We start from the raw sequence: 27,990 nt of genomic DNA, 5'->3' as shown, positions 1-27,990 counted from the left end.
AGTATGAGATTTTTAGCTTAAATCTAAGAGGTACTTTATTCCATGTGAGGCTTTCCCATTTTAATAACGTAAAAAATATCATAGCTCATAATCATTCTGGTTTCTTTTACGGAATTCTTCGAAATAGTCGTGAATTACTATTTGTTAGTTACACTAGCTTCGTTTTTATCTAACAATGAGTATCAACATAGTTGCTCTCGTGAACCTTAGAACGTCGACTTCAGTTCGACAGTTTGAACAATAAGTACGAAAAGTCTTGAATTCGCTTTTATAAAACTGGTTTCTGGATCTGCAAAATTAGAAAAGCTATCATTAGTTTTGAAGATAATTAGCCTACGAGTTATCTGCTTTTTGACTTATTTGAAACGGTATCACGTCTAAATATCACAAGTAGATGACACCACTCGCAAAATCAATACACAATCCCAACATTATAAATTTCAACACACATTATTTTCAACATTAAAAATTTCAACACCCCCTAATTCTATGTGAGTTGATTGGTGTGTGTGTGTGTGTTTTGAGATAAATTATGTTCAATGGGTGTTGATTTGATGTGTTGCATTTGGCATGTGTTATTTATACATTTGACCATTTGAAACAGTTTGACCTAGACGTAGAAAAACCATCAGACTGTTATTTATACCAACATTCGCCAAAACCTCAACTTGTAGCATTTATCATAGCATTGCAGCAAAACCAACTTCAATGCTGGGTATCCATGCAGAAGTTTTGTAATACCTTCAATCAGGGAACTTTGATCATCAATGATAGAAAACAGCACACTTCGATTCGCATCTAAAATTTAGTAATAGATGTTGATGAATCATGAAAAATATCGCTTACAGTCAGTATTACCAAGTATACGTATCGTTATGCGTTATAATAGAGATGTTTCGAAAAGACAGATTCAATTATTTTTTTACACAGTTATTTTATCAAACCTTGGAATATTAATTTCAACGCAACACAAATTTTGTAAAACCTAATTCAATCCAATATCAAATATTAATAACCATTTTTTCATAGTATTGAATGCACAGTTAATTGGTTGTATGAATGCAAACTGCAGTTTTTGACGTGTGAATTTGATTATACCCAAAAAGCGGTGAAGAAATTTCTTGGATATAATGTATTTTTTATAGAGATTAGATTACCGAAAGAATAATGATTGAGTGAAACTTAGTCTGACACCACAGTTGATAATCATCGTGCGGAATTTGACCATCAGCTTTCCGTTACTTCGGAAACTTGAACTCAAAGACCCTTAAACCCCTTTTTGTATCCACGAATAAGTAAAAGTAAGCGATCTCTTATTTTGCTAGTCAAATTAGACGTCAACATATGTTAGATTATTTCAAATTTAAATATACATTTTTCTTCCGGAGCAAAATATAAACATTAATTTTTTGCCTTAGAAAAAAAGACCACCCGAAAGATTTTAGTCTCAAATTTCACATCGATTCTCTCTTTTCAGCCATTATTGAATTTCTCCACTTATTCAAATTGGTTTTACAAACGAATTAAGCTTCAAACAAAAACAATTTTCTTGTACCCTTTACACAGCAAATACTTCTATTTACTTGTATTGTTGTTAATATTTGGCTCAACGTACGGAAACTTTCTTTCGAATTCTGATATTTTATAACATTACGTCATGGGTATAAAAAACGATAAGAATCACAAACAGGAAGAAGTAACAGGAAACAGGTAAGTATGGAAAGCAATATGGCCTACCCCCTATCTTTCATTAGACCCGGATGTTCCCCTTTTCCTTGGCGGAAACTTCATGTATCATGACAAAATTGTACAAGCTTTGTTACGAAGGTAAAACTAAATTTTCAAATCTATTCTTTGAAATTTATTCATTGTTTCTTTCGTTTCTTTCTTGTCTTTCCGCAGCCGTTTTATTCGAGAATGACGACAAACACGAGAATATAAGAACGACGAAAGAACAAGTGTAGAGAGAGGAAGAGAGTAAAAGAAGGAGGCAGAGAGGGTTTGGGGGGGAGGGGGGAGGGGGCAAAATTGTCGTTTAGATAAATGAGAGGGTGACCTCTTTTCACAGGGAGCCTCAGCTCCTTCAGTCGCCACGAAAAGAGATGATAACGTAAATTACAGCTCATCTTAGTTGCTGCTGCTTCTACCCTCGAGATTCGCGTCACAGGCTAAGGAATAAGGATAGAGTTTGAGCAGCTCCGGGGGTGCAGGAAGGTGGTTTTTGCCTTGTTCACGGCCTATTTTCCCCCTGACGAACGTCGCACGCTAATGCGACCCTGGTTTCGTGTTCAAGGGTGAAAAAGAGACGTAATTTTTAACAGAGCGGAGATACGTATGGACGTATATGGGGCGTTCCGGTGTCAACTCGGTAAACAGATTCACTGTCACATTTTTTTATCTTCATCAAGAATTTTTACTGTGATATTGCGACCCTTGAAAACCAAAAATAAAAACTTTCAATTTTCAGTTTGGAAACTGCGACATGGAAATAAATTTGTATAAAACAAAAAAAAAAAAAATTATGACGTTTCCGATTGATCACTGCAACATTTGTGGATGTGTACCACTTACCCAGGTTCACGATAAGTACAAAAAACAAAAAGAACGTAGATCCACCCTTATTTTAGGTGAGATCAATTTACAACGTGAAAATCAAATATTTGTACCCTATGTTTTTAAATATCAATTCACTCATTCTTGAAATGGATTCAAAAATTTAGATCAAAAAAAGGGGATAGAAAAATTATGAATTTTTGTTGGAAGGGTCAAGAGGTTTTGATGGTTATGTATTCTCAAGAAAATACTTGGTAAGAATAAAATACATCATGGTACACTTGGAGACAATGAATCTGAGACGGTTTATTTTTTACACTGGACAGTTATGTTGGCAACACAGACAAACCTACAACGCCATAGTTGGCCAAGCGCGAAACTAACTCAATCTCAATAAACATAACATAACCCATGACCGTCGAATTTAACCTTAAAATACTGCGGGGACAATGACTTGTTAGATTGACACGTATTCTAAGGTTAGATTCGACGGTCATGGGTTATGTTATGTTTATTGAAATCGAGTTAGTTTCGCGCTCGGCCAACTGTGGCGCTGTATGTTTCTCTGTGTAGCCAACATAACTGTCTAGTGTAAAAAATTAGCCGCCTCAGATTCATTGTCCCCGAGTGTACACGTATACCTGAACATACGCGTAGGTTTTTCATTAGTATAATTAGTCACGGCTTTGGTGATATTATTTTATATTACTTGGTTCTTCTCAGGATTTTACATTCTATTGTCAAATAACTGTGTGTGAAGTTTTGTGTTTCATTCCTTTCTTTATTTCTTTGCTTTCTTTAGATTCCCAAGAATTTTTGAATTTATATCTCAATATATACGCTGTAATTTAGTGCCCCACTTTTTTTATGGATATAAATTATGATTGTTGGCAACGGCTTTTGGAAAACGGATTTCATTCTCTACATTCTTTATTCGATTTCGTCTACTCATATGTTTACCCTATAATGCTGTACGAAATTCTCGTATAATCTCTTCACCGACTTTCTCATAATATCGGTTGGTTCCTAAATGTGTCAGGCTATGTAGAGTTTCCTGCTCATCCGGATTAGTTATGGTATTGAACATTGTTGACCGAAAAAAATATCGGTTTACGGTTTCTGTCCAAAAAAAGAATAAATTTCACGAGCATTCTACTGGAAGTAACTCATTCAATATTTAAAGAGAGTCTGAATTTTTTAGAACCGCGATATTCTTATTCTTCCTTATTCGCTGATTCTTAACATTTATTCAAGTTTCTTGTAATGGGCTGGAGGGCAAAATTTTTCTTTCCCAGCATAAAAATTAACGGTGTTTTTACAAACAATTTTTCAAATAACGTTTGAAAAATAAAAAAAGCATATTCCTGTATCGAACGAATTACTTTTAGTGAAATTTTGATGAAAAAGTTAGTCCTCTTCGGTCAGAAACCGGTAAGCAAAATTTTTTGATCTAAATATGTTTTCCATAAATATTCGACTTCACAGTAATTGAAAGGGTAAAATTTCCGCATTACCAAATCATTTTCATGTTGTAATAATGTATCAAATGAGAAAAAATCAAAACACAAGCCTAAAACCCTGCCCTAGTTATCTGATATTGTTTTCAGGTAATAATTTACACAATATGAGAAAAAAAAATACGGAAGGCTGAATTAACGTTGCCAATAAAATGAAACGATGATTCTGTATAGTTGATTCTTAATTAGCCTACCCAGGATTTCCAGCGTAATATAGAGGGCTACTTATTTTCCTTGTACATTCAGCCGTGTCACTGGAGTCGGGTACATATGGGGGATTCCATGCCAAATCGACTAATTTAAATCCTGATGCCTATTTTTAACTTTTTTAAAAGATTTTTCTTTTAGCTTAGTCTAAGTATTTCTGAAACCCTTAATTAATTTATCTTAATTTTATTCATGGAAACGCTTTTGAGTTACAAATATTGAAACCCTTTTACCTTTCCTAAAGTTTTTAAAAAGAGCTCAAAAATATTATCTTTTGCTTCATGGCGGAATGATTTTTTATGCTTCTTTTAAAAAGGATTTTAAGAACTTTTTACTGACGACAATCAATCACAAATGTTGTCATATATTTAAGAGTGTAATGAGGTGGAACTTCAGAAAATGAAAAATATTTGTAACTGAGAAGTAATTTCACGAATGAGTTTCATAGAATTAATTGAAGGTCCTAGGGTTATTATTGTCTTCTAATAATAATTTCAACAAACTTTAAAATGTTGAGGATTGAAATTTGCTAATTTGACACGGAATGCCCCATATCTGGTGCTCGTTCGAATTACAACAAGAAAAGGAGGTGATTCCGCTTCAGCGTCTGTGTTAAGAGCAACATATTTTTTTGAAATTATTCATTAACGCATCGGCACTGTTTACTTTTTCATCGCGTACACAGTCAGAGTTACAGCTTAGTTAATTATAGAGTAGCCTTAATTTAAACGTCATTAGCGATGCGTCGGTAAAAATTAAAAAAGAAAAAAATGTCCACACCAATTTCTAATTTATTCATTAATATGTTAAAACAATCATGGGAGGAACGCGAGAGTGGTCAATAACTGATTTTGGAAAATAAATGAGCAAATGTTTAAATTGAGTAAGTCTAAGATGGCGGTATAAGTTTCAAAATTTTCTAATATAGGAATGCATATTTTTGCTTTTTCGCTTACTGCCTCAATTTATCGAGCAAACCTTTCTCCATCTCCCTCCCTCCCTCTTTCTCTCTCTTTGTCCGTCTTTACATTCCTTCCACTTTTTATATTCTCTGTCGGTAATTCATTTTCACCCACACAGGTTTTTTTTCCACCCACCACTTTCCGAACCGCTCTTTGCTTTCGCTGTAAAGACACGTGCACGTCACTTGTTTTCAGTAAATTCGTTTGACAGCAGCGTCACCGCAGTTTAGTAAAACAGTCACGAACAGAGGCAATCGTGAGATCAGACTTAGCAGCGAAGGATTTGAATTCGATCGAAAGTGAACTGCTTAGGAATAATAATAAGAAGACGAGCTTTCCGTCCATTATTATAATATTGCAATCGAAAATTTGTAAGAAAAATTGGAACAAGTCTTCGTCTGTAACTTGCTAGGAACTATCGCAAAAATCGTCAGTTAGAATAGTATATTTGTATAACAAAGAAGTAAACTCGATTTTTTCGGGACGAGATGAAATTTGCAATATGAGACGTAGGTGAGCCGAAGCAGAGGCGTAACTAGGCATTTAGGGGCCCCGAGGGAAATACGCAAATTGGGTCCCCTGGGTAAATAATGAAATATATTTTTCTGGAGCCTCCCCTCCCACGCTTCATAAATTTGTTTCCAATATAAAACAATAAGATATTCGATTTATGCATTCTGTACACTGTAAACTAAAATTACCGTTTATCCAAAGACGATATTTTACATTTTTGACTATACAGTCGATATGACTATTGATACAGTTACAATGTTAACTTGAAATAAACATTTGAAATGGAAAATATCAGGAGCATAATCTTATACGTAACAAGGTCATGGAAATTATAAGGATAATGAAAGAAACAGAAATCTAATCATTATTTTATATAAGTTCGTAAATTCTATAAATTTATAGAGACAATGTAAACATGTGTTGCTTATCATCGTCCGAATGAAATATTACCACTTCATTTTTGTTGATAGCTTTTTTTTTAGCTTAATATAAATATTTCTGAAGCCCTTCGTTAATTTATCCTATTTTTATTTATGAAATCGCTTTTGAGTTACAAATAATCTAAATTTCATCTTTTGCTCCGATCATGTTACGATATGTCCCATGAGAGAGTGATTTTTTCTTTTTTTCTTGAAAAGTATTTCGAGAATTTCTTGCTCACCAAAATCACTGACAACATGTGTTTTTCATCATTATCCGAATGAAATATTACCACTTCAATTTCTAACCCCCGTCTCGAGAGGTCCCCTTATTTTGGGGGCCCTGAGGCATTGCCCCGGTTGCCCCAGCACGGTTACGTCCCTGAGCCGAAGACGCTTGTTGTAAATACGGGAGGCGAAAAGACCGCTGCCGCTTTGTTGCGTACGATTCTTCGTTTAAAAAAAGTATGTGACAAGTTTTTTCACGAATCACGAAGTTGAGGTTAGGGTTGCGTAATGTCAGATTTGGTCGCGAAAGCGCATGCGCGTAGTATACCCCACGCATGCGCGTTCGCAAACTCACTTGACCGTCGTAGAGACGGGTACTTTGTGTACGGGAAATACATATGGAAAAAGGTGTAAAACATGCTCGAGTTATGTAAGAAATCGTTTCACCATGCACTCACAAAATCGAAATAAAATGCAAATTGCATGTCTGCATTTTATTATTAGATTGAAGTAAGATACAAATGACATTTGTAATTAGTAATTGATTGCGGTTTCAATCTATGACAAAACGTTACAATCAAGTATAAATAGCACAAACTTCGTAGCACGGATCGTCAAAATTCATGTGTCGTTTATCTCACTGAGTTAATTGAATTACGTTGAATTACGCGGTTTCGGACTGCAACGATCATGCTATTTTGTCTAGACTCAAGTTGGTACACACTTCTAGTCATCTACCGCGCACAACGCGCTCTTACTTACCGACACATACAATAATTTTGACTTGACTCTCTCGACAAACGCAACATTTGTAATAAAATAAACTCTGCATGTAAATTACACTTTACATTATTCTATTAAGATACTAGTTAATACTTAATTAAACCTCAAAAAGTACCATTCAAATCCCGATATAGCCTATAAATTATAACCACGTATAATCGTGTATTGGGCACTAGGAAAATTTTATATTTACCACTTTACCTTCGCTAAGTGACAATGTGGCAATGTCGAGGTCTTCCGGCAGTCGATAAGAGCAAAATTCATCGGAGGAAGCTGGAAAAGATTTAACAAGATGAAAATGATTATTTTAAGTAACGATACTTTCATTAGCTCGTTCGATATTCCTCTAACAACTCGCACCCGGCGCGAGAATTTAAACTTTAACCGTGATCGGCTATACGACTAATCTTTTTATAGAGGTGAATAAATTCTACCTCGTCAAGACTTAGTTACCAAATGTATAAAAAAAATAATTGTACTGTTTTACGTACTTGTGTGAAAAAGCAACATTATTACGTCGATTGCTAACCTGATGCAGCTCACTACGTACTTTTCGTGCGTTTCAAATTTCTGAAATCCAATAGTTTTCTCTGCCTCGGAAAATTTCGTATATAACGATTCTCGGATTCTGCGGCAATCGATTCGGCCTGAATCTAGCTGCTGCGAAACGATGGAAGGAATTCAATTTCGGCAAAGATAAAACTCCGAACCGGAATGAAGGGTTGTAAATCTAAAATATAACTCCGGCTGACGGTTATAACAAAGTCGCTATCAAATTCATGGCATGTAAAATTCGAGTGGAGCTGTTTAAATGGCCGTCGATATATTTTAGCGCGGAGAGGTTGATAACGTCACGGTTTCATTTGTTTTTTTTTTATTTTGTTTTTTGTTTTTTTCATTTTACTTCCATCTATTTTTCTCTCCGTCTTTCTCTCATCATGCAAATGAACTGCGTGGGAAACGAAAAGTTTGCCTGAATAAATTACAAGCCTTCGGGTCACAGACTCTTACTTCTTTTCCTTTGTCTTTTTCTTCCCTCTAAATATACATACTGTGTACATGCATACCTGTACATAATATACAAAGTGATTTCTTAACGACTGCACGTGCCGTCGTCTGTTCAAATTTAATCCGCACGAGCTAGAAATGGACGATGTACATCGTTATTTCGACTATCGATGTTTTCGATCGGTGTTTTTTAAAGTCGATAGTCAATGCAAAATATTGAACTATCGACACCGTCAACTCGGGAATAATTTAAATTTCTGTGCCAATATCTGTCGGTAATTGATTTATAAAAATTAAATACACGTTACTAAGTTTGATAATAAATCTGTATCATCTACTCAATTTCTCACTGTTAATTAGAATATTTAATTAATTTAGTTTTTCTTAATTTGATTTATATTAAATTCTCATATTTTATAATTGTTTTCAATAATGATGATAATTTAAAAACTTAAATTTTTTGTGCCCATCTTTCATTTCACAACCGTAGCTGGAATGTTTAAATTTTTGCGCTTGTTTTCACCATCGATGTTTTCAGAATAATATCGATAATTCGATGTCAATATTTTTTACTGACATCACCCGGCTGTTTGCCCAACCGTCATAAATTTCGGCGACAGTTCACCGCGATGTACATAACCTAGAAAATTTTCATAGCTATCGATGTTGAGCACGAGTGCCAGTGACAACTGTCAAAATTTTTGAGGTTACACACGTCGTCACGGCTGTTCGGATCGTAGCGCGTGCGCATTAATTTTTAGCAGACGACGGAACGTGCAGTCGGTATGAATCCACTCTGCATATCCGACCCAGTATTCGCTTCTCGTTTCTTCCTTTTTCATATTTTTTCTACGGAAAATTACGCATGCAAGGACCGAATGATTGAGAGAGGAAACTGATCACATGCGGTAGCTCGGAAGAAAGAAACTCCGAAGCGAAGCTCCCCGATTAAGGGAAAGATCACTCTCGACCCTCCGTTCTCTACAATGATACCGCGAGCTGCGGGAAGTGATATATCTCTTATTTTTGCCGCGGCACAGACTAAAGAAGGAATAGTTGGTTTGGCTGGTGTCCAAGATCGATGGGGAATTTGTCAATTCCCTGAGCTCCTTTCCCTTCTCGCACGTCATATCCCAACCTCTCTTTCTTCCCTTCTCTATTTCTCTTTTTCTCTCTTTATCTTGAGTTTGAATGCGCTAGGGGAGAGTCTGGAAACCTTGAAATATCTCCGGATCTTGAAATCTCGGGCACTCAACCTAATCTAGACATTCATTCGCACCCCAATCTCCATTTTCTCTCTCACTCTCTCTTCTCCTCAATCTATCTTCACCTCCGGTTACTTATTCCCAACTTTCGCTTATACCCACTTTGCCGCAAATATATTTAGCACGGATAAGCTATCCTACAATTACTGAAAATATAATAAGGAATGTCTTTGTTATTATGAATTTATGAATTTTTTGAAAATTTTATCTCAGCTTGTCCATGAGATATAGGAAGTGAGATGTAAAAAAAAATTCAAGCTCCGTAGGTTATCGTATTGAACCGTGAATCCAGAATAAGAATATGACAAGAATAGGTCTTATAAAAATCGTGAACTTTTCTGAATTTCAAATGAAAATAGTTTTTGAATTAAATGAACTATTATCAACTGAAAAAATCTTCTTTGTAACTGAAATAAGTTGGTGATCTTCGTAACGTATAAATTTTCTATTTCGAGTTATATTTGGTTTGTCGAAAATTCATAACTCAACAACAAATTGTGATAAAAACTTGAAAAAAATCATGAATGATTCTTTTAACAGATATTATACAATGTACGTACATATGTACTTCAAAAAATGAAGCTCATGAAAAACTTGGCCTTCAATATTATCCAATTTATAGTGAAGCGAGCCAAATAAATGATTGCACACTTTGATTAACGTAAGCTTTATCTATTCATTAACTGTTCTACTTATCATTCCTATTTTTAAAAATTACTGCAGATGATTGGATGATGTATTATGCATCTTACAAAAGTACGTCTCGCTTTATCATGGATACGGATTCCAGATTTTAATTCAATAATGCGTTGTAGGTATGGATTGCAAGGTTCACTAACCTCAATCAGTATATTAAATTTGAAAAATTCAAGGAACCAAAATCCTACGTACGATGAAAATAATCGTGATTGTGAAGTTTTTAACAACAATTATACATTCAAGATGTACCTACGTCTGTGGAAATTTTATGAAACAAGACTTGCAAAGTCTTCTTTCCTTTTTCAACTTAAATTTGCTACGTATTTTCGGATTATGGAATTCGTAAATATGAATCACATTTTATTTCGACCACTTTGGTGAAACCTCTTATACCATCACTTCCCGCTATCATCCGAAGGTAAAAATTTACAAAGTTGAATATGTAGGAATTTATAAAATAAGACTAAATCGCACCGAAACTTTATTTTCCATCAAAGGCTTCAGGTTGTTTTTCATTGCCTGTTATATTATCAAGATTGCCGTACAGCACTTTTTTCCGCATGAACTTTTATACGTGCGTAATTTGATGGATGTGAAAATGTTTGTAGTCGAGAGAGAATGTTGGAAAGTTTGAATAAATCCGATCAAATCTCGAAATAGAATGCATTTTTACCCGAGGCATGAATGGAATTCTGAAAATTCTTTCTCCCGTTTCTCGGTTCGGCACAGCTGCAGCCTGCATTTGCAGCAGCGTTGGAATAAATTATGCAGTCTAGTAGACGAGCGACTTCTAATGGAAATATTTCACGAGTAAAACGAATTTCCCTCTTCCCTCACATTTTATTCTCTCCTCCACGCTCCGTATTTTCCTTTTTAACCTTCTGCCGCCGCAGGTTCGCCACCTTTTAGTCCGGTCAAAATATGTCTGAATTAAAAATATACGGGAAATGTTTGAATTTTGGTATATAATTTTCCATCTTCAAAAACTCGAATCTGATGTCATTATTGAGCTGCATAGTCGGCGTTTCGCCAACACAGCAAAATTTTCAATTTTTAAAATTTTTATCAAAATACGCTTTCGATGGATGAAAAATGACTGGATTACCGTGTAGAGCGGAAAATTCTACGTCGAATTATGTTTTCGTGGCGGAAACGAAATCGAATCACCAAATTAAGAAAAAAGAAATTCTACTTATCGACCGTACCTAGGGAATTTTGGTGAAACAATTATTTTTTTTCTTAATTCGTGAATCCAACTCCGTTTCCGATATGCATGGATATAATTCGATGTTGCGATAGTCAAGTCATTTTTCGTCTATCAATAGCGGTTTTTGAGGAAATCGTGAACAAGGGCAAACTTTGCTATTTTCTCGAAACACTCGCATTTTTTGTATTTTTCTGTTTCGGGGTTTTCGACCCTCAGGTACACAGATCTGAAGTCATTCTGGAGCTGTATAGCCGACGTTTCAAGTCAAAAGGAAAATTTGACGTTTTTTGCGTTTTCTTCAAAAACTGCTATTGATAGGTGAAACATGACCTGATCATTGTGCAGAGCAAAAAATTCAGCATCGAATTATGTCCTCATATGTCGAAAACGGAGACGGATTACCAAATTAAGAAAAAAGAAATTCTACTTATCGACGGCATCTGGGGAATTTTTGGTGAAATAATTTCTTTTTTCTCAATCTGTTAATCCAACTCCGTTTCCAACATGCGAGGATATAAGTCGATGTTGCGATAGTCAAGTCATTTTTCATCTATCGATTGCGGTTTTTGAGGAAATCGTAAACAACGTCAAACTTTGCTATTTTCTCGAAACACTGGCTATGCTAATCAAAAATGACTTTAGATTTGAATTCCTGTGGGTCAAAAACCTCTTTACACAAAAATGCAGCCACGTTCGGAATATTTTTAATTCAGTCCTACTTTGATTGGACTATTTCTCACTCCGCGCCCCGTTTCCACAGCCACCCGTCTATTGGCACCGAGCTTACGTGTTTTCCGCAGAATTAACCAGGAGCAACCCTTAGACAAGGTAGTTCGCATCAAGCCACGAGATTGGTATAATTAATTTACGAAGACAACTAGCCTGTCGTCTAAAACATCTGTGTGAACGTTGACGGAGACCTCAAGATGTTACTCTTGTCCCGTGGCTCCCGCCCACCTTAACCCTCAATTATAACTCGCTTCCCCCTCGGTCGTCTGTAAGCCTTCAGGGCCTCGAGACTCGCTCTCTGAACTCGAAACTCTGGACTCGAAACTTGAAACTTGAGACTCAAAATTCAGGGGCCTCGATTGTGCAGTTTCCTGCTCTATATCGAACAGAGTCTATGTTTGGCGCACTTTACGGCGTACCTCGAATTAATCCATTTTGTTATTAATGACCAGAGCCGGGTGTTCGGCCTTCCATATTTTATCCCATCACCCTGCTCGGTCCGATATAGGATCAACCCACCAAATCTGGCTTACGGGGAAATCTTGTTTGACGACCGGCAATGGCCACGAATCACTTTTCTTTTCTTTTTTTTTTTTTTTGCAGATTACTCTATTTTTCGGAGAAAATATGTGACTAAGAAAGTTACTATAATCATCACAGATGAATGATCGTTGGGTTTTCATGATTTTTGTCTCAATAAACGCAGCTGTTCTCAATACGGGAGCAATTAAATTTTGGGTTTAATTGCAGGGTTAAGTAATTTTCAAGTTACACAAATAACCGAAGAAAATGAATGAAAGTTGAATTGATGATTTTGGTTTCAACTTATGCGACTGTTCTCAATTCGGAAAGATTTTAGATTTGATTCGTCAATTAGCCTCGAGTTATTTAAATGACAAAATTTAATGAAAAAAAGAGATTTCACTTCTAACCCATCCCAGACCAGACAAATTAATTACTTGTTTCCCATATTATCTAACAGAAATTTTAAAACCGAAAACATGAAGCTGACATTTGAATTCAAGGCTCTTCAATCGTACATTACACGGCTTGTTGTCTTGTTCAAGTAATAAAGCAAACATTGATACCAAAAGTCTCTCCGAATATTCACCATGAGCCTAGATATCGGTTCAAATAGCGTCAAAACTATCGGCGTTTTCAAGAAAGCTCCGGGTGTCATAATTTTTCTAACGAGGATTTGAATTGTTGCACAAAGATCAAAACTTGCTATCTGAATTGCAATCTCATTATAACAATAATTTACGAAAAATATCTGAAATGAGAAGAGAATATAATAAACATATTAAAATTTAATTGTCCGCTTTTGTTCCTCATATTACTTTATATTACAAGGATAGTTATGGAAGTATTTTAGATCTTCGTAAGGGACAATATTTACATGAATTGTTATTGTTATCGCACAATGAGCTTTGTGAAGAACACCAAAGTTGTTTGAAATAATACCCTACACTAGACAGTTAAGATTTCACTTCAATCTGAGGAGCTTAAAGTTTCAGTGACGTGTCTTTTGGAGCAGAAAATGAGAATAAGAGACCAGTAGAAATTCAATTCCCCGAACTGCTTTATATTTTTCTGAGTATTCGTTTCTCTTTGCTCGTTCTGTTCGCGGTGCGTTGAATTCCGTAGCAAAATTCCGTAGCGAATAACAGAATTGCGAATGTGCGGTTAAACTTGTTGTACAAAGTTGATACAACCACAGACTGTGCAGTAACAACATTTCCAGGCGTGTTCAGCCGCACACGGTAATGACAGGCAGAATGGGTTTGTTCGTTATAAAAATGGAACGTCATGCAACTAGATATATCGGTAACAATTACTTCGTACGAAGCAGGAGAAATCCGATATTGGCATTTGAGAAATTGGTAGAGCGGCGTGCACCGATTACATCGATTTACGGAGAGCCGCTTACGAATAACCGGATATCGTGCACGTATTAAGGGCAACCAGACTCACCCTGATGAGACGACTTTACTCGAGAGCGGAGCATCAACTGGCACTAATGGCCTGTCTTCTTCGCTCGTCTGGATTCCTGGAGGCTTTGGACAGAAATTATGTTGCACTGTAGCGTTGCTTCCACATCTCTCTGTAGATGTAACATAATTTCACTCGCCTTATCGTAATGTCATTGGAAATTATCCGTAAGATTCGAGGCTTTCTATTCACTGTGTCAAAATTGCAAGCACTGATTAGAACTAAAAAGAATAGAAGTTGATTACAGAGATGACTGGCATTGCAAAGAGAGTGCACAGACCACAGTAGGTAAAATTACACAGATTACAAACGGTTACCAAGATTGCACAGGTTACAAAGGTCACAAGTGATTGCAGGGATTGGAGAAATTACATGAAAATTGATAAGAATGCACCAGGATTGCATAGATTCCATGGAAATTGATAAAATTACAACAAAATTACATATATTACATGGAAATTGATAAGATTACAACGAGGTTATTTAGATTATACAACGATTACACACATCACAGAGAGATTTTCAGGGATTACGCGAGATGAAAATGAACCACAAATTGCAGGAGTAAGGGTTGCATGGTTTTCAAAGGAAAACGTGAGAATGCAAAGAGATGCCGAGGAATTGCAAAAATGATGTTTACAAATATTTCACGGATCTTAAGGGCTACAAAATTAACGTGAAGAATGCTAAGGGGTTCCAACGATTGCAATGAATTTCATGAAAAGTGCCAGGATCTTATGAGATTACAAAAATCATGTAATATTACGGTGCGTACTACACCATTTTCCTGAAATAGTGATTAATAACCCCTCGCTGCAATAGCATCTGCTCCAACTAAGGACGAAGCTACTTTGACACAGCTCGAAATTGTCACCGAGAACAATTAAGGCAACTTAAGAAATCTGAAAATGGACCGCAACCACGAATAATTCGTTTCAAAAATATCAATAAAAAGCAATAAAATTTGATCCAATCACGTGAAATTTTGAAAAGTCCTGTAAAATTTAGTGCAACCTTGTGAAATCCTCGAGATTGTACGGAATGTTTTGAATTTTTATAACATGTTGTGAAGTCATACGATGTCTTTCAAAATCGTGTGGTCTCTAAATCTGGTATGCACATGAACACTTGATCCGCAATTTTCCAACGTAGGATAAGAGTGTAGCAATTTCTTTGAAAGAATTTTTGATCACAACGAAACAAACTTACGCAACCTTGTCTTCAAGTTCACAATTATTCTTCAATAGTGTTGCGTGCCATGTCACATGGTTCTAGATCAATTCAATCCTTTTTCTAACATTATTACTATTCGAGATGCCGTACCTATAGATTCTTAAATTTGATCTGATAATTTCAATAACGAGAATAATGCACGCCGTAGACAGTGGCTGGTACATCAGCCGGGAGACCATGGAACAAAACAGCCATGAAAGGAAAATCCTTTTTCTCTACTTTCGACCGACACATTTGGCAACCAAATGTGCAATCGTAAAACACAATTTTCCCAGACTTCATTATCACAACCCCGTCTTTTTCGGGATTTTCCTAAATTTCTTTTTCTACGATCTCTATCCACATATCCTTTCCAAGAAGCCACATACACCAATACTCCTCCTCTCATATCACATTTCCGGTACACATTTTTCGACCGATTCCAAAAATCCACCAAATAATACAAACGATCAAACTTCTACACCCCTCCATTTTCTTTCCGAATGTTCCTTCGAAACAACCACCAACAACAAGTCTACCGTAATTCTTCAAACCGTCAACTATACTTGTCTTGCATTTCGAAACTACAACCAATACTCAAGTTACTGTAAATCATTTTCAAAGATCAAGAATTTGGTCAAAATAAGCGCTACTTCGAAATTTCGTCGTACAAATATTGTCAAGTTTCAACTAATACTACTAATGATACCTCAAGTTTCTTTGCATCAAACAGTGTCCCATTTCATTAGCAATCATTTACATTACTCACCTCATCCTCAACTCGGATTGGCCATACAAAGACGGTGTCTGTCCGTGGCGTGAACAATTATCGGCAACCGACTTACCAGTATCTGTTACCAAAATCTTTTCACTCTGGCCGCATACTTGCCATGTTCCATTATTCCAACTCATTGTCAACATTTCATGGTTTGTGATTTCAGGTGAGCTTCCAGCCGCTGTTCACGACGGAAACGGAGTTTCTCATGCTGTCCTCAATCTATGGTTGGTTCACCTTACCATCAGCTACGTTTTCTCGAGATGACAGTATTAAGGTAAGGTCGTTCCCCGTAGTCGTATGAATGTAAATTATGATTTGAAAAAAAAAAAGCGGAATAGAACACAGATCACAAAAAGGATATGTAAGACGCGCGTGTAAATAAAACTAGAACTTTGACTACGAGACTGAAAAGTTGGTGGAGATCGATTCATAACGAGCTCGGAATTACCCCGCAACTTTCGAGGAAAACCTCAACTACGATCTCGGCAACTCTGCAAAGTGGTGTTCTGTGTCTGGGAGAGACAATCACCCTGAAGTCCTACCCTAAAGAAACAAGGAGGAGTCTGTACCGCAGCGAAGGAGAGAGAAAGGATGACATTTATGTCCTTGTCCAACCTTCTCAAAGTTTTCTGTGGTGTACCCCTAGAGTTGAGACGGATAGAAGCAGGTCTCTGAAATTCATTTTCACGAGCGTCGCAGAACACAATTCTTACCGAAGTTGCGACTGTTCAAAGTGCGACAGCGTCGAAGCCTCTGTTGCCGAAGTCTTCCAAACTTCTGAATTTCTTCCAATATTATCCACCTTTCAACTATTCTCATTCGTTCTCTGATGATTTCAGTTATTAATGAGTTTTCGAACAGTTGCAGCTGCTGGGTTTTGACCATTTGCACCACGAATAATAGCGCTGATTTCTTTGCTTCTGTCCTAAAAGGAAGGATAAAAATTCTTGGGTGTGACGGTCATTTGCTAACATAATGAATATTTTGTCAAGACCAAAATTACTGACGAGGAAGGTATCCCAGGTCGATCTCTCCGATCCAAATTTTTTTTTCATCTGCCATTAAACACTTTAAGAGGGTGAAACCAACCTCCGAAGTAAAGCATGTCGAGGGGCGATTCGACAGTCTTCTTTTTTTTTAATTGAGAAGCTTACATTTTTACATTTCTCGTTATGAGGAAACTTTTCCAGTTAAACTGGTTAAGAAATATTATGTTTTTGTCGGTGACAGTGCCAAATCGCCCCTTTACATGCCTTACCATGGAGAGTGCTATCACCCCCTTACAGTGTTTAATGGTAGGTAAAAAAAAATACGTGTCGCTTAGTTTTTAGTCTGCTATAACATGTTAGAAAAAAAAAAAAATGAAATCGGAGAGATCGGCTTGGAATACCTTCCTTGCAAATCCTTGAATAGAAATTTCAACATAGTTGTCGGAACTTTCATGATTTGCAGGTTAGGAATCCCCATTTGACCTTTTAACTCTGATATATAATAAAATTACTCTAAATTATCCGAAAAGCATGATTATCTGGATACACAACAATTTTAGAAGGGAACAGTTACGTTTATTGGATGCTAAATATTCATAACTTACAATATTTGACTTCTATTCTGTCCTGAGAAAAACCTAATGACATTTTTTTCACTCACATATGAAGATGTATGCACATTGAAAGACCAATATTTCTGATTGAGTTGTAGTTTTTTTGCGTTCTGGAATTCTTAATCCTCAAAATAAAAATTCAAAAATCATGGATAAGTTGTACATATTCTCCGTTGAGGAATAACGGCACTTGAGGGTAGAAAATTTCATGCTACAACTTGATGGTTATTACTTTTTGTAAAATATAATCGATGAAAAGTGATGTTGAACGATCATTCACGAGTAGGAATATTTTGTTCAAGATTCAGAAAACTTCGATTATATGCGTCTGGTCGTATTGATTTGCGTGTGCATTTCCTCAGGGCGCGGGTATTGAAATTTAGTGAGTGAAACTGAATCGTAATGGCGGATGGAATTCCATTTACCTATAGTCTACATCAAAAAATAAATTACTAAATTAAAGTTGAACGTAATCATTGTAAACAATTACTTGGAAAAATGACAAAAAAAAAAAGAAAAATAGCGGGTGATCGTTTCATAATTAACGTGATGATTTGGATCGTATCGTATATGAAGCTGAGAATGAAATTCGTTAATATGTGAATGATTAAATATTGCATGCAATTAAATAACTGAAATGTAAAAATAAAAATTTCAAATATATGATACCAGAAAGAACATTTCTTAATTAAACACATTTATAATAGATTAAATGAACTATACTTTTTTCCTGTGTTCATCAGATGTTGCATGAATGAAAAGCGTGTGGAGTGTTGAAAAAAATTCCGGTTATAAGGATATAATTTTTATAAACAAATCGTAATTATAGAAGCAAATTTATACGACTTGTTCGCAAAACAAGAATATTGCATTCCTGGGTGACAATGAGTTCTGATTATTTCAGTGAAATAACAAGCACTACATATATACAAAGTTCATTTCAAAATCAAAGGTTGCCGAAAAATTGTTAGGCATCGTGAAATTTGAAAAAAAAAAATGACTTCACGATAATTCCCCAAGTGCGGTCGATAAGTAGAATTTCTTTTTTCTCGATTAAGAAATCATTTCACGAAAATTCCCCAGATGTCGTCGATAAGTAGAATTTCTTTTTTCTCGATTAAGAAATCATTTCACGAAAATTCCCCAGATGTCGTCGATAAGTAGAATTTCTTTTTTCTTAATTTGGTAATCCGATTTCGTTTCCGACACACGAAGACATAATTCGATGTAAAATTTTCCGCTCCACACGATAATCAGGTCATTTTTCATCTAACGATAGCATTTTCTGAGAAAAACGCAAAAAAGTCAAATTTTTTTTTTTCTAGATACGTTCGCTATGCAGCTCAAAATGACTTCAGATCTGTGCTCCTGAGGGTCGGAAACCCCGTAACACAAAACTGCAGCCATATCCTGAACATTTTTAATTCAGACCTATTTTGATTGGACTATATATTTGCTTGACTTAGAGTTACGTTCGATTCCGATTGGACCAATATTTGATGCCAAAGGTCAGAGAAGTGGAAACAAACGGAGCTTTTGCTCAACTATACGTTTCAATCCTTCCTCCGGAAGAGAAGCTGCGAGTAATAGTTTATTCATATTTATTATTTACTCGCTATGTATGCTGAATATGAATAAAATATTTATTGTTTGCTGTATATATGCCAAATATGAATAATCTGTTCCTCGCAGCTTTTGAGACGGGCCCGCCCCAAAGTGCTAAAACGTCAAGCAACCCTCTGTTTGTTTTCACTTCCCTGTTTCTCAACGGCAGTTATTATCTACTACGAATTTTTATGTCTATCATCGTGACAGGTATGAACGCCTGCCATACTTTTTTTCCACTTGTTTTCCTGCCGTCAAACTGCCTGTCCAAAATTTCTGCTACCATTGTTATTTGTTGGACTTCTTTTTAAATTCAATCTTCATATCGTATGCCCTTTTTTTATTTGCGTTTTTTCTTTTTACTTAGAAGTCTCACATTTTGCATCAGAACTGATTGCGATGAAAAGAAAACTGATTTTCATAGTCGTTATATCAATAAGTCATGCATTCCACACTAAATCGGCCATGCTTAATTCTGTTGAGAAAATTTTAGGTGATGGGTTTTTAGATTTTAGTATTTATGGAATTACTTTCAAGTTACAAACACTCAAAATTTCCGCCATTTTTGAAATTCTCTGAAAATTTTTAAGAATTTGATTTTTTATTTGAAATATCTTGAGAACGATTTCATAACGGAATCATTATTTCCCATTCTTTTTTTACTCCTCTTGAGCGTTCCAGATAAACAAGTTTCAATTCTTCACGCATCTAAGATTTCAGAAAAATTCGAAACAACCTTCACTGTATAAAAATGATGCTGAAATTATGTAGAAGGTCAAGCCGATTTCTTTACTATATTACATCAGATTTGCAAAAAAATTATTACTCAAAAACTTAATGTAGTTTTTTGTTCATTCAGCATTCTGGTACTTTTCACCAAATGAGATCTATAAATTTAGCTTGTATCTATCCAAACTTTTGGAAAACAATCGAATTAATCAATCCCCTCATCTGCAACATTTTAACATAGTTTTCACAGGGAGTGAAATGCCTTGCAATTTTATCGATGTTGTCAAAACGTAAGGCATCAATTTTTGTCCATTCAAGATTTTCGGTGTTTAAAAAAAAAGGGAACAGAAAACAAATCATTCGATCATTGGCAAAATATTAAATTAATCGAAGGGAAAACAAAATTTTTTTGGAAACCTCTAAAAATTTCGAAAAAGGGGAAGCTTTGAAACGGTTGGAATTATATTTATAACCTAAAAGCGATATGGCTCGAAAATTTTTTTAAGGATCTGTTGGTTTTTGAAACTATTATTACAAGCTTAAAAGCATGCAATAAACTTGGAAATAAATAACTTTAAAATTGCTTCATTCGACATGGAATGTCCCTTGTACAACTGCGATCAATATTATCCACATGTTCGGATGATTTGGTTCTATTGACTTTCTTTTTTAAACTCACTTCTGTTAGCTTTTTCGTTCGCTGATCACGTGTGCCGATTGCCGTGAAAAAACTTGTTTGATACCCCTCGTTTATGCCTGATTTTATTTGCTCCCAAATTATTTAGGGTGATAAATTGCTTATTTGTTCGGGAATACATTCGATGAGAATAAAAAAAGTAAGCAAACAGAAAATGAGCCGGTCGTCGGCATGTCGAATCGATCAGAATCTATATGAAATTCAAATGCAGCCAAAAACATTCCGAATGAAGGTGATTAAAGTAAAACGTAACGTTCAAAAGTTAATTCACGAATTCCTTCTTGCAATCCTGTAACTTTCTGGGAAAATTGTTAATACGAAATTTGAAGAATCTTGTTGAGGTCATAAAATTGCCTTTATAGTGAAATTCGTGGTCGTACAAATCAGGTTACTTTTCGCATGCGAGTCTGCGATTTTGAAAATTGAAAATCCGATATCCAATCTAGAGTCAGTGATTCCAAGTATCTTGATGTAAGCAGTTTTGAAAATTTAAATGCAAATTTGTAATTTGATGTAAATTTTTTGTAGGCTAGATTCATGAACTTATTTTATTCCAACTGCCTAATTATTTCTGTCAACGAACATTCGACTCGGTGGAACAATGCGTAAACTTGGAATGAAATGATATTTAGTTGACTCGATTTCTGAAACACATGAAAAGTTTCACTCGAATCAATTACTTGGATCGTGACAAGAAAGACTTTCGTTGTATCGAGGAATTGGCTCGACTAAATCATTTTCCCAAACTAACTGGATAGAAATTTTTGAATCGAAGTCATCGCATTTAAAACAAACAAGGAATACTTGATCGAAGCGAATGGACTGAAACAAAATCTATTTTGTTGCTTCAAGAACTACTCCTCTCCTAAAATTAATACGAAGTATCGACTTTTTGGCCAACCAACCTCCTTGAACACCGCAAGCATCGGGCGAGTCAAAATGGGATGAGTTCATATCCCGCATCGCTTGCGGACGATTCCATTCTCTCCGTATGAGTGACTATGGGCGTAATTTATAGTCGGGATATGCGGAGATAATTTCTGGTGTATCGCTTCGCCGTTCTGCGAATACACGGCTTACAGTCCCACCACGAATGTGCGAACCGTTGGCGGTTTGCAGGTCAAAACGGAAACTGTACCATATAATATACAGCTCTCGTATAATAGCCAACAGCGCGAAGAGGCATATCTCTTGTATTACATGCTTTCATTATCAGCACCCATACGTCATCCGGCGGGATTCGTGACGTCACATCCGTTCGTCCCTCGTCACAAAACATGCCGGCAGTGACCCATCGAATCTCGCTCGACGCAGCAGCCCCGTATATTATACATATATATATATATAAATAAGTTTTTAATGAAAATTTTCAACAACTTGCCACACGCAACGCTGATTATGCGAAGAGTGCACTCAATGCGTTGCAGAGATTATTTCCCAATGAAATTGATAAAAAGAATTAGAAAACTGGTCGTTCGTCAGTTTCTGTAAACACCCGATTCGAAAGTTGCACGATTTCAAAAGCTTCCACGTGATTTCAAAGACTTCGGAAAATCCAAACGATTCCGTGAGATTCAAAAGGATTTTTTAAGAAATTTCAAAGGATGTTCATAGAGTGTTGAGGATTTCATGAAATTTCAAGATTTCAGACGTTTCGAATTATCTTATCAGGATATCGACGGGTTTTACAGGATTTCATAGGATTTCAGATATTTCACGCGATTTCAAGGATATTTTAATATTTTGAAAGATTCCACGTGATTTTCAAGATATTAAAAGATTTTCAAAGATTTCATGGGTTTTGTACACTAGATTTCAAAAATGGTGTATCCGACATTTGAAAGTGTACTTAAACGACTCGAATTAATGAGTTGGTTATAATCGCAATTCCGTTTGAAATCAACAGAACGAATTTGCAAGTATACAAAATTACTCGAAATCTCATATCCATATATCTGATATTATTAGGCATTATAGGTGGACTTAAAAATATTTGAAAACAGTATTTTGGTAATCTGGGTAGTCATACGAAAGATTTCGGACCAAATTGAACCGGGAAGCTATGATTTCTTCGAATATAACAAATGTGCTGTTCTCTTATTGGCAGAATTAATGCTCTGTAACAATTCACCCCAATCCTTATATGCATACTTTATTTAGTACATGACGTGATTTTCAAATGAAACAGTTACTGAACATACGATAATGTTATACCGTGTTTATATTCAGCGACGAATCCAAATGCTTCTGAAGGCAAAACGTAACTACTGCCAATTACTTATTTCTGATAGAAATTCCGGATGTTTTACAACATGAATGCAAAAATATACGGCTTGTTTGTTTATTGGCGTTTACTTGTATCGGCGCATTCGCTCTAATTATATTCGGATATTATTTCACACCAATTCCGTTAAAGAATTGTACCGATCGTTGTGCAGGTTCTCATGTTATACGTTGTACATGAAACCTACGTGAATTGAAGAATCAATCATCGTCTTGAAACTCTACCCCATGTGATTACGGTGTACAGACAAATGTAGTATGTTAGGAACCCAAGCTTAATCGTAAAATATCTCTCAAGTCAAGACTAAAGTGGTAAAATAATAATTACGAAAAGGTTCTTCGCGAAACCGAGATCGGAGACCTGAAAACAAAGTCTCTGCTCCCTGTAGGGAGAAAATGATTAGAAGATTTTTTACCGCATCGTTTGTATCAGACGCGTGAGGCGGTCTGGCGTTAAGAAAAAATTAAGGGTCTCCTTATAAAATACGGGGTAAAGTTTGAGCCGAGCAAACTTGATAATCTAACTTCGCTGAGTAGCCAGGTTCTCCTTGTCTCAAGAGTCTCGGTTAAGTCGGCTTGAGACATGAGCTGAAAATTTAAACTTTGTAAAATCGTGTCTAGGTATAGGTCTTTTCGAACGTAAAAGAGGCATCAGTTTCTACACGTCCTCTCGGCATTCGATACGTATATCTACGCGTATGCATCCCTGTAGATATCGCACCTTCCAAAAGTTCGGGATCGCTTTCCAAATTTTCGTACAAAAGACAAAATGTCAGGTTTGAACCTTCGAACGTAGAGGAAACCTGAAAATTTGATATCATTTTCCAAAAAATTATTCAACGATTTCTTTTTTTTCTTTTTTTTCTGCACTCACTCGGCGATATTTAACATGGATTTGCTAAATTTTCATACGGAAAGTCATTTCTTTTTTCATACAGCGCTTGAAACAAAATTACTTGAAACAGATCAGTTGTATTTTTTTAATTTTAACCATTTGATCACTCTCAATACGATTTCTGATAAAAAATCTGCTCTTTGATCTCTTTTACTGCTTAATTCCTGCTAGATAATGATAATCCATAAAGTACGAATGTCGAAAAAAAAAAAAAAGAAAAAAACCATGTCCTACATCGTCTATATAGTGAGTGCAAAAAAGGCATAAAAAATGCCACCTTTATCATTTGTTTATACCATTTTTGCCGGGTTATGACAAGCTATTAATGACATTTGAAAAATGGCCCGGAACTTTTGAACGGTACTGTACGTACGTGTCTATATCAGCGCACGTCGAAGGGTTTCGAAATCGGCTAAGTCTGCGCTTTCGAACATATAACACGAGTCTTATTGTTCCTATTTTCTTCAAGGTTCACTTCGTTCGCGTGCTCGATTCCAAATTGTCCCAATCAAGAAATTTCCAAACGTATTTTTCCTACTTCATTTCACTTCTGTGCGGATAAGTCCAGTCAAAATAGGTCTGAATTAAAAATATTCGTAACATAGCCTGATTTTTGTGTACCGAGCTTTTTGACCCTCAGGAACTGAAGTCTGAAGTCATTTGAGTGCTGCATAGCCGGCGTTTCGGGAAAACTGGAAAAATTAACGTTTTTTTGCATTCTTTTCAAAAACTGCCATCGATAGATGAATAATGACTTAACCATCGTGTAGAGCGAAAACTTCTGCTTAAATTATGTCCTCATATGTCGGAAACGAGTAGGATTAACAAATTAAGAAAAAAGAAATTCTACTTATCGACGGCATCTGGGGAATTTTCTTGAAATGATTTCTTAATCAAGAAAAAAGAAATTCTACTTATCGACGGTATCTGGGGAATTTTCTTGAAATGATTTCTTAATCAAGAAAAAAGAAATTCTACTTATCGACGGCATCTGGGGAATTTTCTTGAAATGATTTCTTAATCAAGAAAAAAGAAATTCTACTTATCGACGGCATGTGGGGAATTTTGGTGAAATAATTTCTTTTTTTTGAATGCCAGAATATTTTTAATTCACACCTATTTTGACTAGACTATATAAGACCACGGTTTGTATAGTTATTTGTGCCTATTTGTCTATGTGCATTATATGTATATAATACGTAACATATCCAGACGCAAGTATATCACGGTTTCAGAAACTAGAGTCGCTTTGGGCGACGGTAAACTGCGGCCAACCCACTCTAGAAGATACACGTTCACTTATTCATTCCCCTACTTATCCCTAGCTTTACATCTTTAAACTAACCTTCGTAAAAGTGCTTCGGCTCTTATTCCTATCGTTTTATCAATTTTTATGGAGCCAACCCTGCTGCAGGCGATAAACAGCTAGGGGAATAATGCGCAGCCATATTCACCCTCCGGAGTCGATCTTTTCCCTCGACATTTTCGACCTTGCTTCAACTGACACCATCATCGTAAAACTAATTCCCACAATATTCTACGAAAACACTGAAAATTATAAAATCGTAGTAAATCTATTTCTTCCGAGATATCATTATATTCCATAACTATGTATGAAAAACCATGAAATTATATCGAAAATTCTTTTCGAAAACTACAATTGCTTTTCAAAAAACTAAAATACAAAGAATCTTATGCATTTTTCTCACCTGGGTAGCTAATGTGCCTTGCTCCGTAGAAATTACGAATGTTTCGAAAAAAATAATTTACGTCAAATTTACCAAAGTTTTGTCAAGTTTTCCATTCCGTGTTGTCTGAAAACTTTCTTTTTTTTATTTTGTTAAGAGAGCTTGAGATTCCTCTTATAAAACGCCAATTCAGTCAACTTTCCCAAACGTTCCGCGACAAAAATATCATCTCAAAGTCCGATCGCTTGGCGTATACTTGTAACGAAATATGCTGACAATAAAGCTCGAATTCTTTGCAGAACGATTAAATATTCTCGATACTCATCCGTCGGAGCCTGTATTCAGAAGTCCAACGATACAATTCGCAGGAAAGCTTTTATGAAACCCGGCGTTTCAAGCACTTTCTCATTTATACGTACCATTTTCAAATACCAACGCGCAATGCCTCGACTTCTTATCTTTGATCTTACCGATTGTGCGACATGCTAGACACACACGTACCGTAACTCATCGGCATACGCAGACGAAACGCCAGCACGTCTGACCTTATTCTGGAACGTGCCCGACACGCCAGGCTCTTTTGCTCGACTTTAGCTTTGGGTGTGCATTCCGCCGAGGGCGTCGGAGGAAGAGGACTAACGGAAATACACACCGGCATATTCAGTCTTAGAGTTTGGATGGTCTGGAGTCTGGAGTCTGGTGCTAAGTTGAATGTATCGTAGGTACTGGGCTGGTATTCGGGTTCTACTCAAGTTAGAGTACCAAGTTTCGTACTTAATGGACTCTCAACTACTGCACCTTCGACGTTTGCTATCGCCGTAAACAACTTGCAGGAAGAAGATGCGGAATCGTTAGATAAGAAGGTCACACGGTGACATGAAATCGTTGAGAATAGGAAACACGTTGAAATGCAAATATGTATATACTGAAAATGACGATTATGTATTTTCATACGAGAAAGAAACTTTGGACCAAACCATCGATCGCATAACGCCAGGATAAAGTATTAAAATTCTGATCGTAGCGCAGAATTTAAAGACAGATTTACTATCGGTAAATATTGAACATATTTCTGGCATTACGGTGTCACAAAATCCAACTTTCGTTACGGTGTTACTTCAAACGGTTGTATGATAAAATAGCCATAGCCTTAGCAAAGACGATCAACGAAATGATTTTTATTTTTACACGGCGGTAGTAGAAAATGTGTGACTTAAATGACCAAAAATTAGATCGATCGCACCTCGATCGTTTTGTTTTAAAGATATGAAATTGTGGTATCAGACCAAATTGAGCTTATTCTAAATCGTGTTTTGTTGAGTCAAGAGTTCGACGGTTGAAGCGGGTAATGAAATTTTTTGTTACAAAAATCTTTTGCATTGACTGAACGGTAAATATATTTAAGCACACAAAACGTATTCTTCGAATGATACCGATACTCGGTGATATCGACAATCAGAAATTCAACTCTGTCTGTTATTGAATACTCATACTAGTTACAAGTTGTTGATAAACGGACAAGTATGTTCGTTACCCTTACGAGTATCAAGTGTATTCGAATCTGAATCCTTTGAATTGTACAAGTCTCGAGTAAAATTGAACGGATCGCGATTAAATATAAAACTTATCGCGATCAGTAATCGAGAAATAAGGCAACCGTAAAAATTTGACGTATATTCTATAGTGAGTCGTCTTTACTACTAGTTTTATAGTTTGCGTACGATTACACTGTAGCTGATGGACAGGGTGTAAAAAAAATTCAAGTATTGACGATTTATCGAAACTTTCACAGATAAGTAAGCTTTTGAGTAGGTAACAAATTCGCAAGTCTTTGGGGAGGACGAGAGTTGTCAAGTAATTTTAACACTGACTAACTCACTTTGCGGTTCATGAATATGTAACGGAAGAATTAATTAAATCGCTTAATTAAAGCTGGGTGGAAAAATATTTTGCTCAACGCGACTGCACCTTTTTTCGTTTTAAAAATCTTTTAAAAATGTTTTCTCAATCAACTTTTGATGAGAAAGGAATTGACGAGCCGACAGCGAGGCCAGGAGTGCCAGACATTTTTTGCTCGTATTTCTCGGACCGAATTGAATTCGGTAGAGCAAGCCAAGCTACCAGGGTCTCTTTTTACCGCAACAATAATTATCCAGCAATCGTCCGCGATCCTCACATCAATTTTCCCTCGTATGGTCAATGTTGAAGAGACTCGAGAATTTATCTCGTATCAAAGGTGTCAGAAGCTTCGATTTAAGCTTAATATCAATATAATTGGCGAACGAAGAATCGACAAATTAAATTTCGAAATTCAAATATGAGTTCCTTAAGTGCTTTTGCGGGGTTTGACTTACTGTGCTCGTTATGCAAAATCGATAATGCTGTAAATTCAGTCCGTTGATACGTAATGAAATTGAA

General features: G+C 36.0%; 1 protein-coding gene and 1 long non-coding RNA gene across 11 annotated transcripts in view; one reads left to right on the top strand and one right to left on the bottom strand.

Moving 5' to 3' along the window:
* Positions 1-27,990, top strand: part of LOC124223065 (uncharacterized) — a 313,561-nt gene that overhangs the window by 269,383 nt on the left and 16,188 nt on the right. For 9 of the 10 annotated variants that reach the window (XM_046634704.1, XM_046634702.1, XM_046634703.1 and 6 more), the window contains one exon: positions 16,236-16,346. The exons of the other annotated variant lie outside the window; for it this stretch is intronic. In XM_046634704.1, coding sequence (XP_046490660.1) covers positions 16,236-16,336 — 101 coding nt within the window. In that variant the 3' untranslated portion in view covers positions 16,337-16,346. The remainder of the gene's footprint in view (positions 1-16,235; positions 16,347-27,990) is intronic. 10 annotated transcript variants of the gene reach the window in all.
* LOC124223067 (uncharacterized) lies at positions 46-14,467 on the bottom strand. Its single transcript, XR_006884194.2, has 2 exons — positions 14,065-14,467; positions 46-289 (listed from the first exon to the last, which is right to left on the bottom strand). It is a non-coding gene; the product is annotated as an uncharacterized lncRNA (long non-coding RNA).

This window comes from Neodiprion pinetum, chromosome 7 (genome assembly GCF_021155775.2).
Source record: "Neodiprion pinetum isolate iyNeoPine1 chromosome 7, iyNeoPine1.2, whole genome shotgun sequence".
Lineage (NCBI taxonomy): Eukaryota > Metazoa > Arthropoda > Insecta > Hymenoptera > Diprionidae > Neodiprion > Neodiprion pinetum.
This window is presented reverse-complemented; position numbering and strand designations above follow the sequence as displayed.